Raw genomic sequence first — 14,343 nt, forward strand, 5'->3', positions numbered from 1 at the left:
TGATCTTAAAACCCAGGGAAAAAATCACATGGAGAGTCTAGTAGATTCTAATGAAAACGATGGTGTGCATAACTTGTGTGGCTAAGCCGTGTCACATGGGTTTGAGTTAGCTGTCAGAAAGCATCGTGTCTTCCTCTCCCTTGCGGTTTCATTTTTCCTACTAAAACAGATCTCAAGAAGAATAGGCTTTAGGCAGACGGTGCCCAGACCACACTTGGTACTGGGTATGTGTCCTGAAAAAAACCGTGTTTTTTCAAGTGTGATTATTCTTCAGATTATCACCTGGGCTCATAGCTACCCTTGCTCACAAACTGCTCTGCACACAGGACTGGGCAGGTTCAGTAATGGCAAATAAAGTAGGTGTTTACAGACATGGTCACAGCAAACTGGGCATCATGTGCTTGAATTTCAGTAGGCAGCTTTGACTCCACCCCAGCCCCATTATTGCCGGATCCTTTCCTCCTCCTCCTTGTTTCTTCTTCTTTCTTCCTTTTTTTTTTTTTTTTTTAATTGAGATGTAGTCTCACTCTGTCACCCAGGCTAGAGTGCAATAGCATGATCTCTGCTCACTGCAGCCTCTGCCTCCCGGGTTCAAGTGATTCTCCTGCTGCAGCCTTCCAAGTAGCTGGGATTATAGGCATGTGCCACCATGCCCGGCTAATTTTTGTATTTTTGGTAGAGATGGGGTTTCACCATGTTGGCCAGGCTGGTCTCGAACTCCTGGCCTCAAATGATGCCTGCCTCGGCCTCCCAGAGTGCTGGGATTACAGGCCTAAGCCACCATGCCTGGCCCCCTTCATTATTTTAAACAAAAATTCTGCAATTCAGATGTTTTGTCATGCCTCAATTTTAAACAATTGGTAACTAATTTAAAGTTGTTAAAATCTTTGCGGAGGATAACTCAAACTCTTCTATGCGCTGCCTCTGGCCTGCTGTGGCCCATGTGTTTCATGCTAAGAGGATCTCTCCTTCAAGGAAGCGAAGGAGTGTTCCTCGGAGGAAGAGGGCCTTGATTGTGGAGACCTCTGCCTCCTCTCCGGTTTGATGTGGGCAGTGATCACAAGCACCAGAGATCCTGATTTTGAGGTATTCCCTTCCAAGGTCTAGGCAAGTTAATCAACACGTTAGGTAACTAACTAGGGTAGTTAGTTAATTCACTGGGAGCTTAATTTGGTGTTTTAATATGCCGCAGCATGTAGCCAAACATTATTTTAAAGGGTGCGTTTCTTTATAGTAAGGCTACTGTTGACCTTTCTTCACAGTGTGGAAGAGGTGCTCAGTGTTTCCAGGATGTGTTTTAGTGTTTTATGTCTCGTGCCTAGGCTGCTGTACATAGGCAGCACCACAGTTTGGAGTTGGCTCCTATACGCTATTTTTAGTTTCTGGTGGAGAGAAATGACAGGTGGGACCATTAGAAGAGTTTTCGCCCCCCACCCCACCCCCCCCCTTTTTTTTTCTTTGAGACAGAGTCTCACTCTGTCACCTAGGCTGGAGTGCAGTGGCACAATCTCGGCTCACTGCAACCTCCGCTTCTAGGGTTCAAGCAATACTCCTGTCCCAGCCTCCCAAGTAGCTGGGACTACAGGTGCTTGCTACCACGCCCGACTAATTTTTGTATTTTTAGTAGAGACGGGGTTTCACCTTGTTGGTCAGGCTGGTCTCGAACTCCTGACCTCAGGTGATCCACCTGCCTCGGCCTTCCAAAGTGCTGGGACTACAGGTGTGAGTCACCGTGCCTGGTCTTTCATCCCCATTTTGAAGTTTGTCCTAGGAAAATCCATTCTAAAGTACTCCCTTTTTAGCAGTTGAACAACTTTAACTCGAAATATTTGAGATAGTAAAGTTGAGTTCAGGCTCTGTGCTCACATCTGTAATCCCAGCATTTTCAGAGGTCAAGGTGGGAGGATCATTTGAAGCCAGTATTTGAAGACCAGCCTGGGCAACAGAGCAAGACCTCATCTCCAAAAATAAAAGAACTGGCTGGGCATGATGGTGTGCACTTGTAGTCCCAGCTCCTCAGGAGGCTGAAGCAGGAGGATCGCTTGAGCACAGGAGTTCCAGGCTGCAGTGGGCTGTGATTACACCACTGCACTCCAGCCTGGGTGACAGATTATGACCCCTTCTCTAAATATAAAATCGAGTTGAGGAAGACGTAACCTAAAAGTGGTTGTATTTTATTGGGAGAAGGAACCCACATTTTTTGGCGATTTGTTATCATTAAGAAAAGAGGAGGTAGGTCAGCGCTCTCTCTGCATTGCCTTCTACTTGATGGCTACTGTCTCTCACTCTTTTCTCTGGAAAGGGACCTGCCTCCATCCAAGCAGAGTGCCCCGGCCTCACAAACTTTTACAAGGAAGCAGTTTACAAATTGGTTTGGGAAGGGACCAAAATCTGTACCCTATGTTTTGCTTGTGGATGTGCCCAAGTTTTAGTCTATAGTAGCTGCTTTAAATATTTTAATTTTTAAATTCAAAACCATTTGGTGTGCTGGCCAGGAAGAAAAAAAAAAAACACAAAAATCCCAAACCTTGTAAACAGCAGCAGGTTTCTGACATTTTGAGTCTTTAAAATCAAAGGAGGGCATTTTGGAGATTATCTCACTCGATATTTTTTCTTAGTTCATTATGCAAGAATGAGCATTACACATATGTATTAACATTAAGTTAATACAAATCTGGCACTTAAATAATTTATAATGCCTGGTTTAATGCATGGCTTTTCTTGGAAATCTACACAACGGATGAATTAAGTATATGAAGCTTCTACTTTTGTCTTTTGTCTTTCTTTTTTTTTTTTTAAGAGACAAGTTTTCACTCTGTTACCCAGGCTAGAGTGCAGTGGGGCCATCATGACTCACCGCAGCCTTGACCTGCTAGGCTTAAGCAGTCTTTGCACCTCAGCCTCTGAGTAGCTGGGACCACAGGTGGACGCCACGACACTTGGCTAATTTTTGAAATTTTTTGTTTGCCCAGGCTGGTCTCAAACTCCTGAGGTCAGGTGATCCTCCCTCCTGAGCCTCCCAAAGTGCTGGGATTACAGCTGTGAGCCACTGTGCCAGGTCTCTTTTTTCTTTTGGTATTTCTCACTCACTAAATTGAGAAGTTACTTCTGAAATTGTTTATTCTTCCTTCTGCCTCCTTAGATTTATCTTCCATATTTCTTTTTCTGTCATTGTGCTTATGGGAACCCTGATCATATTTGTGGCTGACATGCTTGACACGCATCAAATAAGCATAAACCCAGGCTGGCCTGGCCCCTAGCTGGTGGGAAAATACATGGCCCTTAAAGGAGCACCCCATACATACAGGACGGGGCAGACCTGTGGCCTCAGCTGTCACTTAACCTATTATTTCACAATCATGGGACCATCTGTCTTTGAATCACTTCACTTTTCCACTTTGGTATTCTCTAATCTGGTTTTTTACAAAGCAGTTTCACAGAGAGCTTAAGGGAGATGCTTCTCACTAAAAGCTTCTGTAAGCATTTTCTGTATCCTCCCATCTCTACCCTCCTGTGCCTCCCACCCCTCCTTGACTGAGGTCTGCAGGTGTAACAGCCCCCCAGAGGTGTTGTGCTCTCTTCATAAGGCTTGCATATTGATACTGGTCTGTTGCTTTGGTTTTTTGTAATGTCTGATTTCAGTATCTTAAAATTGGAAAGTGTTTCCTACTTTTTTTCTGGAAAAAATCTATGTATATTTGGTATTAGTTCTTTGTATGTTTGGGAGAATTTACCAGTGAAGCCTGGTAACTGGTAAACTCTAGCTGGGCCTGGAATTTGCTTTGTGGGAAGATTTTTAATGATGAGTTCAGTTTCTTTAATAGACATAGGGATATTTAGGTTATTTTTTTATTCTTGAGTGAGCTTTGGTAATTTGTCTTTCATTAATTTTCTACTCTTTATTTTTTTCCTTCTGCTTGCTTTGGGTTTAATTTGCTCCTTTTCTAGTTTTAAAATTGGAAGCTTTAACTCATTGCCTTGAGACCTTCCTTCTTCCTTTTCTAAGGTAACATTTAAACATTTTAATACTATAAATTTTCCTCCAAGCACTGTTTTAGCTGCCCCACAAATTTTGATTATGATGTGTTAAATATTATAGTTAGGATGAGCAGGAAGGACTCACTGAGAAAGTGATGCATAAACAAAGACCTGAAGGAAATGACAGAGCAAACCACGGAGGATGTCTCAGGGGAGAGAGCTCCAGGAAGAGGGAACAGCAAGTGCAAAAGCTTGGAGGAAGGACATCAGATACCTAAAACAAGTTTAGGGGTTGCAGGGCCTTTGGAGGCCTTGGTCGTAGGCCTTTGGCTTTTGAGATGAGAAACCATTGAAGGGCTTTGAGTAGAAAAGTGACATGATCTTACTTAGGTTATAACAAGATCTCGGCCAGGCGCAGTGCCTCACGCCTATAATCCCAGCACTTTGGGAGGCCAAGACACGAGGACCACTTGAGCCCAGGAGGTCTAGAACAGCCTGAGCAACATAGCGAGACCCTGTATCTATAAAAATAAAAAAACTGCCAGGCAGAGTGGTGCAAGGCTATAGTCCCGGCTACATGGAAAACTGAGGTGGGAGGATTGCTTGAGTCCAGAGGTCGAGGGTATAGTGAGCCATGATTGTGGCCCTGCTGCACTCCAGCCTGGGTGACAGAGTGAGACCCTGTCTCAAAAACAAAAAACCAAGATCTCTCTAACTTCTGTGAAGAGGGATAGATGCAGAGAGGCTTTTTAGGAAATTGCAGTACACAGAATAATGGTCTCCCAAACATGTCAATTTCCTAATTCCCTAAACCCAGGAATATATTACCTCACATGGCAAAGGGGACTCTTCAGGGATGAATAAATTAAGGCTCTTTAGATGGAAAGATTATCCTAGATTATCCCAGTGGACCCCCCCAATATAATCACAAGTGTCTTTATATGAGGGAGGCAGGGGCATCAGAGGCAGAGAAGAAAATACGATGAAGGAAGCAGAGGCTGGCCGCAAGTCAAGCAATGTGTGCATCCTCAGGAATTTGGAGAAGTCAAGGGCTGGCTTTTTTACTAGAACCTCCAGAAGGAACACAGATCTGATGATAATGTTGTTGATTTTAGTTATGTAAGACCCGTTTCAGAATTCTGACCTCCAGAAACTGTAAGATAATAGATTTGTGTTGTTTTAAGCCACTAAATTTGTGGTAATTTTTATTACAGAAGCAATAGACTAAAACAGATGATATTGTACTAATCCAGGCCAAGAGTACAGTGGATATGGTGAGCACTGGTTAGAGTCTGGATATATTTTGAAGGTGAAATTTGCTGAAGGATTAGATGTGAGGTGAGAGAGAAAGAGAGTCAGGGAATATAACACAGTTTTGAGCCTAAGCAGCTGAAGGACAGAGTTCCCATTTATTTTGATAAGGAAAGATGGTTTGGGGAAAGAGATCTAAGTTTTGGATATGTTAATTTTGAGGTGCCTATTAGACGTGCAGGATGCATGTCATGTTGAGGGAAGAGGTCTGAACAGGATGTATAAATGTGAGACATCACCAAGGGAGTGAGTCTCCCTGAAGGAAAGGTCTGAGTGGAACTGGGGTCCCTAACATTGAGAGTTTCAGAAGGTGAGCAGTGGCCAGCACAAGAGCCTGAGGAAGTGCTGTCAGGACCAGAGCCCCAGAAGCTGGCAGTGTCTTAGAAGCCAAATGAAAGAGAGAAAAAAAAAGGGGTTTCTGGGAAAAGATTAGATGAGATTGCCCAGGGGTAGGAAGAGTAGAAAGAGTAGAGAAGGCAGCATAGAACTGAGCTTTAAGGAAATCCCAAGAGCGTAGAAGACGACGAGACAGCAAAGGAGGCAAAGACAAAATAGCCAGAATGATGGAAACAAAATGGAAATAGTGTTTGAGAAAATCCAACATCCAATCCTGAAAGAACACTTTACAAACTAGGAATAGGAGAGAACTTCCTTAGCCTGATAAAGAATCTCCATGAACAGTCGGTAGCTAACATTATACTTAATGGTAAAGACTGAATGCTTTCCCTGTATGATCAGAAATAGGACAAGGACGTCCACCCTTGCCACCCTTATGTCACACTGTACTGGGGCTCAAGCCAACAATAGCATTTTAAAAGTTAACGATCAGCACAGTGATCCTGCCTAGTTGGGGGCTCCTTGCAAATTTAATAGTAACATTAATTTTTGTTTTTACAGTTATAAATAAGAGTAAACTCCACCCCCACCCAATAGCTGTTTTCTCATCATTTATACTTTACCTTAAGTGGTCCATTCCTGTCCCTGTTTTTCTACTGCTGTTTTGGTGTTTTCCTTATTGATTTACATAATATTGTATATTTAATCTGTAATATATATTTAAATATAGACATACATAATTGTATTTATAGGTTGACTTCTCCCATTGTTATTTTGAAATAGAATTTTCTAAGACATAAATATTGTGACTAATGATGACTTAGTACATATGGCGACTTAGTATATAACTGAAGTGACTTTTTTAAAATTTTCATTCAGTTTCGTTTTTTTAACTTTCATTCAGTTTTTTTTTCTTTCTTAACTTTCATTCAGTTTCATTGAAACTGATTGTTTCTTTACAGATTTAACCTTTACATATTTCATATGAATTGCTTTGTGGGAGATCTGACACTCCCTTCATTTTTTCCTGGCATATAGAAAAGCTGTTGGTTTTTACTATTTTACATTGTCTTTAGTTATATTAATGAACTTTTATTCTAAGAGTTTTTTCAGGCCAGGTACTGTGGCTTACGCCACTCATCCCAGCATTATGGGAGGCCAAACCGGGTGGACCACCTGAGGTCGGGAGTTCCAGACCAGCCTGACCAATACGGTGAAACCCCATCTCTACTAAAAATACATAAATTAGCCAGGTGTGGTGGCACACACCTGTAATCCCAGCTACTCAGGAGGCTGAAGTGGGAGACTCGCTTGAACCTGGGAGGTGGAGGTTGTAGTGAGCTATCATGCCACTGCACTCTAGCCTGAGCGACAGAGGGAGACCCTGTCTCCAAAAAAAAAAAATAATAATTTATATACTTCAATTTTCTGTGTAATTTGCATTGGAATGTGTGATTTTTCTCATTTTTCTAACAGCTTTTCCTATTATTTTCATTTCTTACCTTATTTCATTGGCTAGAAAGTCCATTATATTATTATTTAACCAGTGGTGACAGTAAGTATTCCAATTAATAACGTCTTGATTTTTTAAGGTAAATGATTTTATAAAAGTTTCACAATTCAGTGTCGTGTTGGATGATTAAAGTAGTATGTTAAGGACATATCTGTATATTTTTTAAAAGAGTGACAGGGTCTCACCGTTACTCAGGCTGGAGTGCAGTGGCATGATCGTGGCTTACTGCAGCCTTGGCCTCCTGGGTTTAGGCGATCTCCCCACCTCAGCCTCCCAGAGTGCTGGGATTACAGGCATGAGCCACTGTGCTCAGCCAGGACACCTCTTTCTATTCCAAATTTAGTAAGAGTAATCAGAAATGAGTATTTAATATTATCAGCTGTCTTTTGTACACAATTCTGTAATCAAAATGAGAAAATTAACCTTAGGCAAGGTGCTTCCCCTCATTATACTGTATGTGATATATTACAAAGATTTCCCTTTGTAGTGGAAAATACTTAAAACATATAATTAATTCCCTGCCCATGTTTACTTGGCTTTCTTAGGAAACATTTTTACTAGCCAGATATTCTTACAGTGCATAGCTCCACTCTGATACATGGATACATTATTGAATTAATAATTAATGAAGAAAGTGGTCTTACAATGGTGAACACATCTAGTGGATAAGGAATGGCAGGAAGGAATAAGTCTCTTGGATGAAAATGTGGGAGACCACAGCATAACATGTGAGAAAAACAAGGATCTCTTCTTCCAAATTATTGCCTAAACCCAGGCACTTATGGAAGTGTTGGGCTATTAATAGTTCATAAACTGGGATGGCTCAGTTCCCTATGCCTGTGAATCTATAATTGATAGTCTGATAATCTACCAGTTCTAACTGTTTAGGAGAGAAGAGGAATAGCGGCACCAATCTAGTGGGTCTGAGTCTTCTTTAGTCTGTTATCACCTCCAGCCTTTGAGGGCTAAGTTATAACATTCTTGAATACCCTTCCAGTAAATCGGGAATTACACCCATGATCCAAAGCATCTGAAAACTCGCCCCAGACTCCTCCATTCAGGGATGCCCCCACACTCCTGCCTCATCCAGGTCCAGCACTTTCCTCTTGTCTTTGCCTCCTTCCCAAGTTGCATGTTATAAACACATTTACTGGGCTGGGCACAGTGGCTCATGCCTGTAATGCTGGCATTTTGGGAGGCCAAGGCAGGCGGATCACAAGGTCAGGAGATCGAGACCATCCTGGCTAACACAGTGAAACCCTGTCTCTACTAAAAATACAAAAAATTAGCCAGGTGTGGTGGCATGCGCCTGTAGTCCCAGCTACTTGGGAGGCTGAGGCAGGAGAATCACTTGAACCTAGGAGGTGGAGGTTGCAGTGAGCCGAGATCACACCACTGCACTCCAGCCTGGGTGACAGAGGGAGACTCCGTTTCAAAAAAATAAAATAAACACATTTACTTCTAATAACCCATAAGCACCTTGTACCTAAGAATCCTACTAATTATTCTCTCAGCCCATTTTCATACTACTCTCATTATTCACTTATTCAATGAATACATCTGAAGGATCTGAATAGACATCTCTTCAAAGAATATAAAGAAACGGACAATAAGCATATGAAACAATACGTGTCATCATCAGCCATCAGGGTGATCACTTCAGATCTACTAGCATGTCTAGAATTAACCAAAAAGGGGGAAAATAACAAGTGTTAGTGAAGATGTAGGGCATGGTAGCCCTCATACACACTGGTGGGATGTAAAATGGTGCAGCCACTTTGGAAAAAGGTAAAGCAGCTTCTCAAAAGGTTAAACACAAAGTTTACTCTATTTCCCAGCAGTTCTACTCCATTCCCAGAGAAATAAAAACATAGAAACGTGTATGAGCGTTCATAGGAACATTATTCATAACAGAGTGGCAATAATTCAAATGTTCATTAACTAATGAATGGCTAAATAAAATGTGGCATGGTCATATAACAGAATCTTATTCATCAACAAAAAGGAGCAAAGTACTGGTACATGCTACACATCAACGAACTTTTAAAACATTATGTTAGGCCGGGAGCAGTGGCTCATGCCTGTAATCCCAGCACTTTGGGAGGTGGTCAGGAGTTCGAGACCAGTGTGGCCAGCATGGTGAAAACCCGTCTCTACTGAAAATACAAAAATTTGCCTGGCGTAGTGGCGCACTCCTGTAACCCCAGCTACTTGGGAGGCTGAGACACAAGAATCACTTGAGCCTGGGAAGGGGGAGGTTGCAGTGAGCTGAGATGGCGCCACTGCATTCCAGCCTGGGTGACAGAGCAAGACTCAGTCTCAAAAAGAAACACACACAAAGCAAGTTACAGAAGTCCACATGTTACATGATTCCATTTATCTGAAATGTCCACACTAGACAGATCCATAGAGATAGAAAGTAAATTAGTGGTTGCAAAAAAAAAAGGGAGGGGTAAGGAGAGTTATGGGAAATGGCTGCTAATGGATATGGATGGGGTTTCTTTTTGGAGTGATGAAAATGTTCTAAAACTGAATGTGGTGAATGTTGCACAACTGCAAATATACTTTAAAAAAACCAATGAAATTGTGGCCTTTAAATGGGTGAATTGTAGATAGGTGAATTTTATCTCAATAAAGCTGTTTTTTGTCTTTTGGTTTTTTTGGAGACAGAGTCTTCCTATGTTTGCCCAGGCTGGTCTTGAACTCCTGGGCTCAAGCAATCCTCCTGCCTCAGCCTCCCAAAGTGTTGGGATTACAAGCTTGAGCCACCATGCCCAGCTTGTCTTTTTGAGGTGGAGTCTCAGTGTGTTGCCCAAGCTGGAGTGCAGTGGTGGGATCACAGCTCACTGTACCCTTGACCTCCTGGGCTCAAGCAGTGTTCCCACTTTGGCCTGTCAAGTAGCTGGGACTACAGGTGTGTGCCACCATGCCCAGCTCATTTTCTTTATTGTTTGTAGAGATGGGGTCTCACTATGTTATCCAGGCTTTAAAATTAATATTTATTTTATTTTTTTCATTTTATTTATTTATTTTTTTGAGATAGAGTTTCACTCTTGTTGCCCAAGCTAGAGTGCAATGGTGTAATCTCTGCTCACCGCAGCCTCCGCCTCTCGAGCTCAAGCGATTCTCCTGCCTCAGCCTCCTGAGTAGCTGGGATTACAGGCGTGCGCCACCACATCTGGCCAATTTTGTATTTTTAGTAGAGATGGGATTTCACCATGTTGGTCAGGCTGGTCTTGAACTCCCGACCTCAGGTAATCTGACTGCCTTGGCCTCCCAAAGTGCTGTGATTACAGGTGTGAGCCACTGCACCTGGCCTAAAATTATTTTTAAATCTTAATAGGTTATACATTTTTTGAGCAGTTTTTTGGTCAAATATCCTTCCATTAAGAAGAAAATGAAAAATACTTTTGCTTAGATACAATGTATTTTTCATGAATACATTTTGATAATGTATCGAGAACCTGAAATGCCACATTTTCATCACAAGATATTTGTGGTGAGTAACCAGAACAACCCAGACATCCTACAGTAGGAGAATAACAGTGTGTCCATAACATAGAATAATAAACTTAGTGTTTTAAACATATATTTAATGATATGGAGAAGTATTTACAATAAGAATCAGGATAGTCCATTTTAAGTGGCATATAATTCTAACTGTGTATTTTTTGATGTGGCTATATATGTGTCTATATGAGGAGTAAAAAGCCTAGAATTTAGTGTCACTGAAAATGGTAGACTTGCCACCATGAATAAGCTAGTACAGTTAATTTTTTTTTTATCATTGTCCATAGTTTGCAAATAAAATATGTATTACTTCAACCTGACCATATAAAACCTGTAGTTTAACACTCTTCCCCTGTCTTTGTGATAGTTAGGATAGAGCATGTGGTGTGATGTCTCCTAGTGAAATGCATGTAAGGCAAAGCCATGACTCTGAAAAAGAGTAAACAATGAAGTTTAATATCTTTTGCAGGTTATTAATGCTGCATTGGCTTTAGCAGCAAAACCACAGAGTAAACTGGCCCAAGAGAACATGGACCTTTTTAAAGAACAGTGGGAAAAACAAGTCCGTGTTCTCACAGATGCTGTCGATGACATTACTTCCATTGATGACTTCTTGGCTGTCTCAGGTAATGAGCTGGTTCCCCAGAGAAGTATGTGAAGATGTTCATAATTACTTTTGTCTAAGTTGTATTAATGGGCAAACACTCCTACGTCTTGGCAGGTAAATTATTCTAACAATAATATTGTGCTGATTTTCATTTTAATGTTTAAAAAGCCATCAGCTACAGGGTTTTCAAGTGACAGCTACTCAGCTACTGGGAAGTAGCTGGGGTTGGAGATGTTTCCCTTGATAGGGCTGGTCTGAATCCTAGGAGCATGAATTAGAAACCTGGGTGGCAAAGGCTTATCCCTGCTTGTATAGAGTGAGGTCTTTCAACTGGGGCCGGTAGAACACTATGACCATCCATCATCCCTCTTGCTGCCATTATGTTTAGAAAAAAACATTGATCTGTGTCTTGGTGGAGACTGTGGTTATTTGTTACGAGCCTATGAAACTTAGGAGAAGAAGGGATTCTCAACATCATCACCTTTAGTTTCTTTTTAAAAATAATTTCTTCCCTTCTTGGAAAGCCTCTCTTCTGTCTCTCAGAGATGATCGCAGTCATAGTTTATCTGCCTACTTTTCCAAAGACAGAATGTCTGCATGATGCACAGATAGAAAACAGAGAGGAAATATTTAAGTGCCATTTAATTATGAACTTGCAAAAAATAAATCTGGGTAATTCACCTCACAAAAACAGTTGATTTCATTATATAAACATAAACTGGTAATGACTTAGTAAATTGCATTCATATAGAAAATGTCTGTCAAATGCAATTCAGTGTTTATCGCACAGAGATAAATTTCAATCCCATCTTCTTAGAGTTGAGTAACTATAAATGCATTCTCCATTTAACGGGGCCTCTGTTGCCCTTTGCTACACGGCTTGTTCTCTGAAAGTGCCAGACTTCCTGAGGCCAGTGGCTGTGGGCAGAATCAGTGGCTAAGTTTTTGTAGGGCTGAAACTACCTGTCACCCCAGGGAACCACAGGCTAGAACGTGGCAGTAGGGCTCAAAACAGAAGCAGGGCTTAAGTACATGCACAGCACAGCCCTCCAGCAGTGACCTATATAAGGGTGACTGTGTATTCTGCATACCAATGCCTCCCTGTCTTCGCACTCTCTCCTTAGGAAGGGTAGTCTTGGCTTAACTTGAGAAACTGAGGAGCAGGCAATCTGTAAACTGCAAAAAGTAGGGGGTAAACCATGTTGCTGCAAGACGGCCAAATTGCAGGTGTTAGTACTTTAAAACAAAAAACTCATTTGCAAGCACATCTTTGCAGGTGCCAAAAATGCAGCAATGGCTTTTTTGGGAAATCTTGGCCTTCTGTTGTTTTTCCCAATGAAGTACTGAATTATTCTTTTTCATCGGTTTAGAGAAAAACATTCCACCTTCACAGCACACTTTTAAGCAAACAACAAATTCTGAAATCTAAATGCAGAGCCCTCCTCCGGATAAATACTACATTCTTAAAGTTACTTTTTTGAGATTAGGTTGGGTATGTCTCAGGCTTGGTCTCAAGGGATTTTCAGTCCTCCTTATAGCAAAGTAAAATGTAACAGCATCAAATGTCCCTCATGCACCATTCATCAAGTCAGTGAAGAAAAGGGATTCTGCAGCAGCATTTAGTGAATTCTAGGCAATATCTTTAGGGCATGTGACATAAAAGAATGGTAAAGAGAAATCAAATTCTTTTAACAGATACACTGTTGTCTGGTGAGTGTGTTTCGTTTTTATGCAAATGTATGAGAGTATAAGAGGGGATTGATTTGATGGAAAGGAGTTTAGACAGTTTCTGTTTAGCAAATAAAATGATGGAACAATTCTTTCAGTCAAAGGTGGTGGTGTTTTTAGAGCATCTGAATTTTAGAAGTCTACCTGGTGTGTTTTTCTGATGTTCTGTCACAGCCTTGCTTAGGAATGTTAAGTAATTAAATCACTAATAGGGCAAGACCTTTCTTCATAATTCCTCTGATTTATACAATATGCTTTTTGGGGGGAATAGATAAAGGATGGAGACAAGCAGATGCCTGTGCAGGTTTCTACTGGAATGACCAGTTAATTTGCAGCATTCAGACTCCTTTATACTCTTACGTACATACCTTACCCATGGTAGCTTTAGAACTTTTTTTTTTTTTTTTTTTTTTTGAGATGGAGTTTTGCTCTTGTTGCCTAGGCTGGAGTGCAATGGCGGGATCTCGGCTCACCACAACCTCTGCCTCCTGGTGGTTCAAGCAATTCTCCTGCCTCAGCCCTCCTCCCGAGTAGCTGGGATTACAGGTGCTTGCCACCATGCCCTGCTAATTTTTTGTATTTTTAGTAGAGACAAGGTTTCACCATGTTGGCCAGGCTGGGCTCAAACTCCTGACCTCAGGTGACCCACCCGCCTCAGCCTCCCAGAGTTCTGGGATTACACGTGTGAGCCACCGCATCCGGCCCAGCTTTTTATTTCGGGGGACTAGAGATACTTCTCCATCTCACCTGACACACAGCCTAGGCAAGTGTCATCTGCAGCAGTCACGGGCAGTATTTAGATGAGAGGCCACATCTTGGCCCTGACCTGACCCTGCCTCATTTGTCAATGTCCCCTGGCCCTAAAGCATAGTGGTGCTTTGGTGGACCCATAGTGAGATGGGCTTGTTTTTGAGTAGGGGGCTGCCTGGCAAGTGCCCAGCACAGGATCTGGCTTTTGAGGTAGGTGGGCTTCATAGCTTTTACTAAACGAACAGCAGGGATGCACCCTGACTCCTTGGAGTGTTTGTTTTCTGCTGTCTCCTGGGGCTTGAGGCCCTTTGATACAGTGTGAGAGGTTTTATGTAGTATTTGCATTTGTGATTTTCCACCATCAAATTCTTTTACACTCCATGGGGCCTGGATATTGGCTATAGCGCTGTCCAGTCACTGAGAACCCGTCCATGAGGAAATCATTTATGGAGTAGGGCTTCAACTCCTTTGTTCTGCATATTCTGCCCCATTGGTTCCAGAAATTCCCTCATACTTAGAACAAGTCATGTCCTGATCTGTGGCTCAAAAAGTAATAGTCATCTTGTGTATAACCTGGTGCAGCCACCAAGACCCCATGCCAGCATTTTAT

The 14,343-nt window shown here is 41.9% G+C and overlaps 1 protein-coding gene across 7 annotated transcripts in view; it reads left to right on the top strand.

Annotated features, from left to right (window-relative positions):
• CTNNA1 (catenin alpha 1) overlaps nucleotides 1-14,343 on the top strand; it is a 315,972-nt gene that overhangs the window by 287,749 nt on the left and 13,880 nt on the right. For all 7 annotated transcript variants that reach the window (XM_021940205.2, XM_021940203.2, XM_021940206.2 and 4 more), the window contains one exon: nucleotides 11,118-11,274. In XM_021940205.2, coding sequence (XP_021795897.1) covers nucleotides 11,118-11,274 — 157 coding nt within the window. The remainder of the gene's footprint in view (nucleotides 1-11,117; nucleotides 11,275-14,343) is intronic.

Source organism: Papio anubis, chromosome 5 (genome assembly GCF_008728515.1).
Source record: "Papio anubis isolate 15944 chromosome 5, Panubis1.0, whole genome shotgun sequence".
NCBI classification, from domain to species: domain Eukaryota; kingdom Metazoa; phylum Chordata; class Mammalia; order Primates; family Cercopithecidae; genus Papio; species Papio anubis.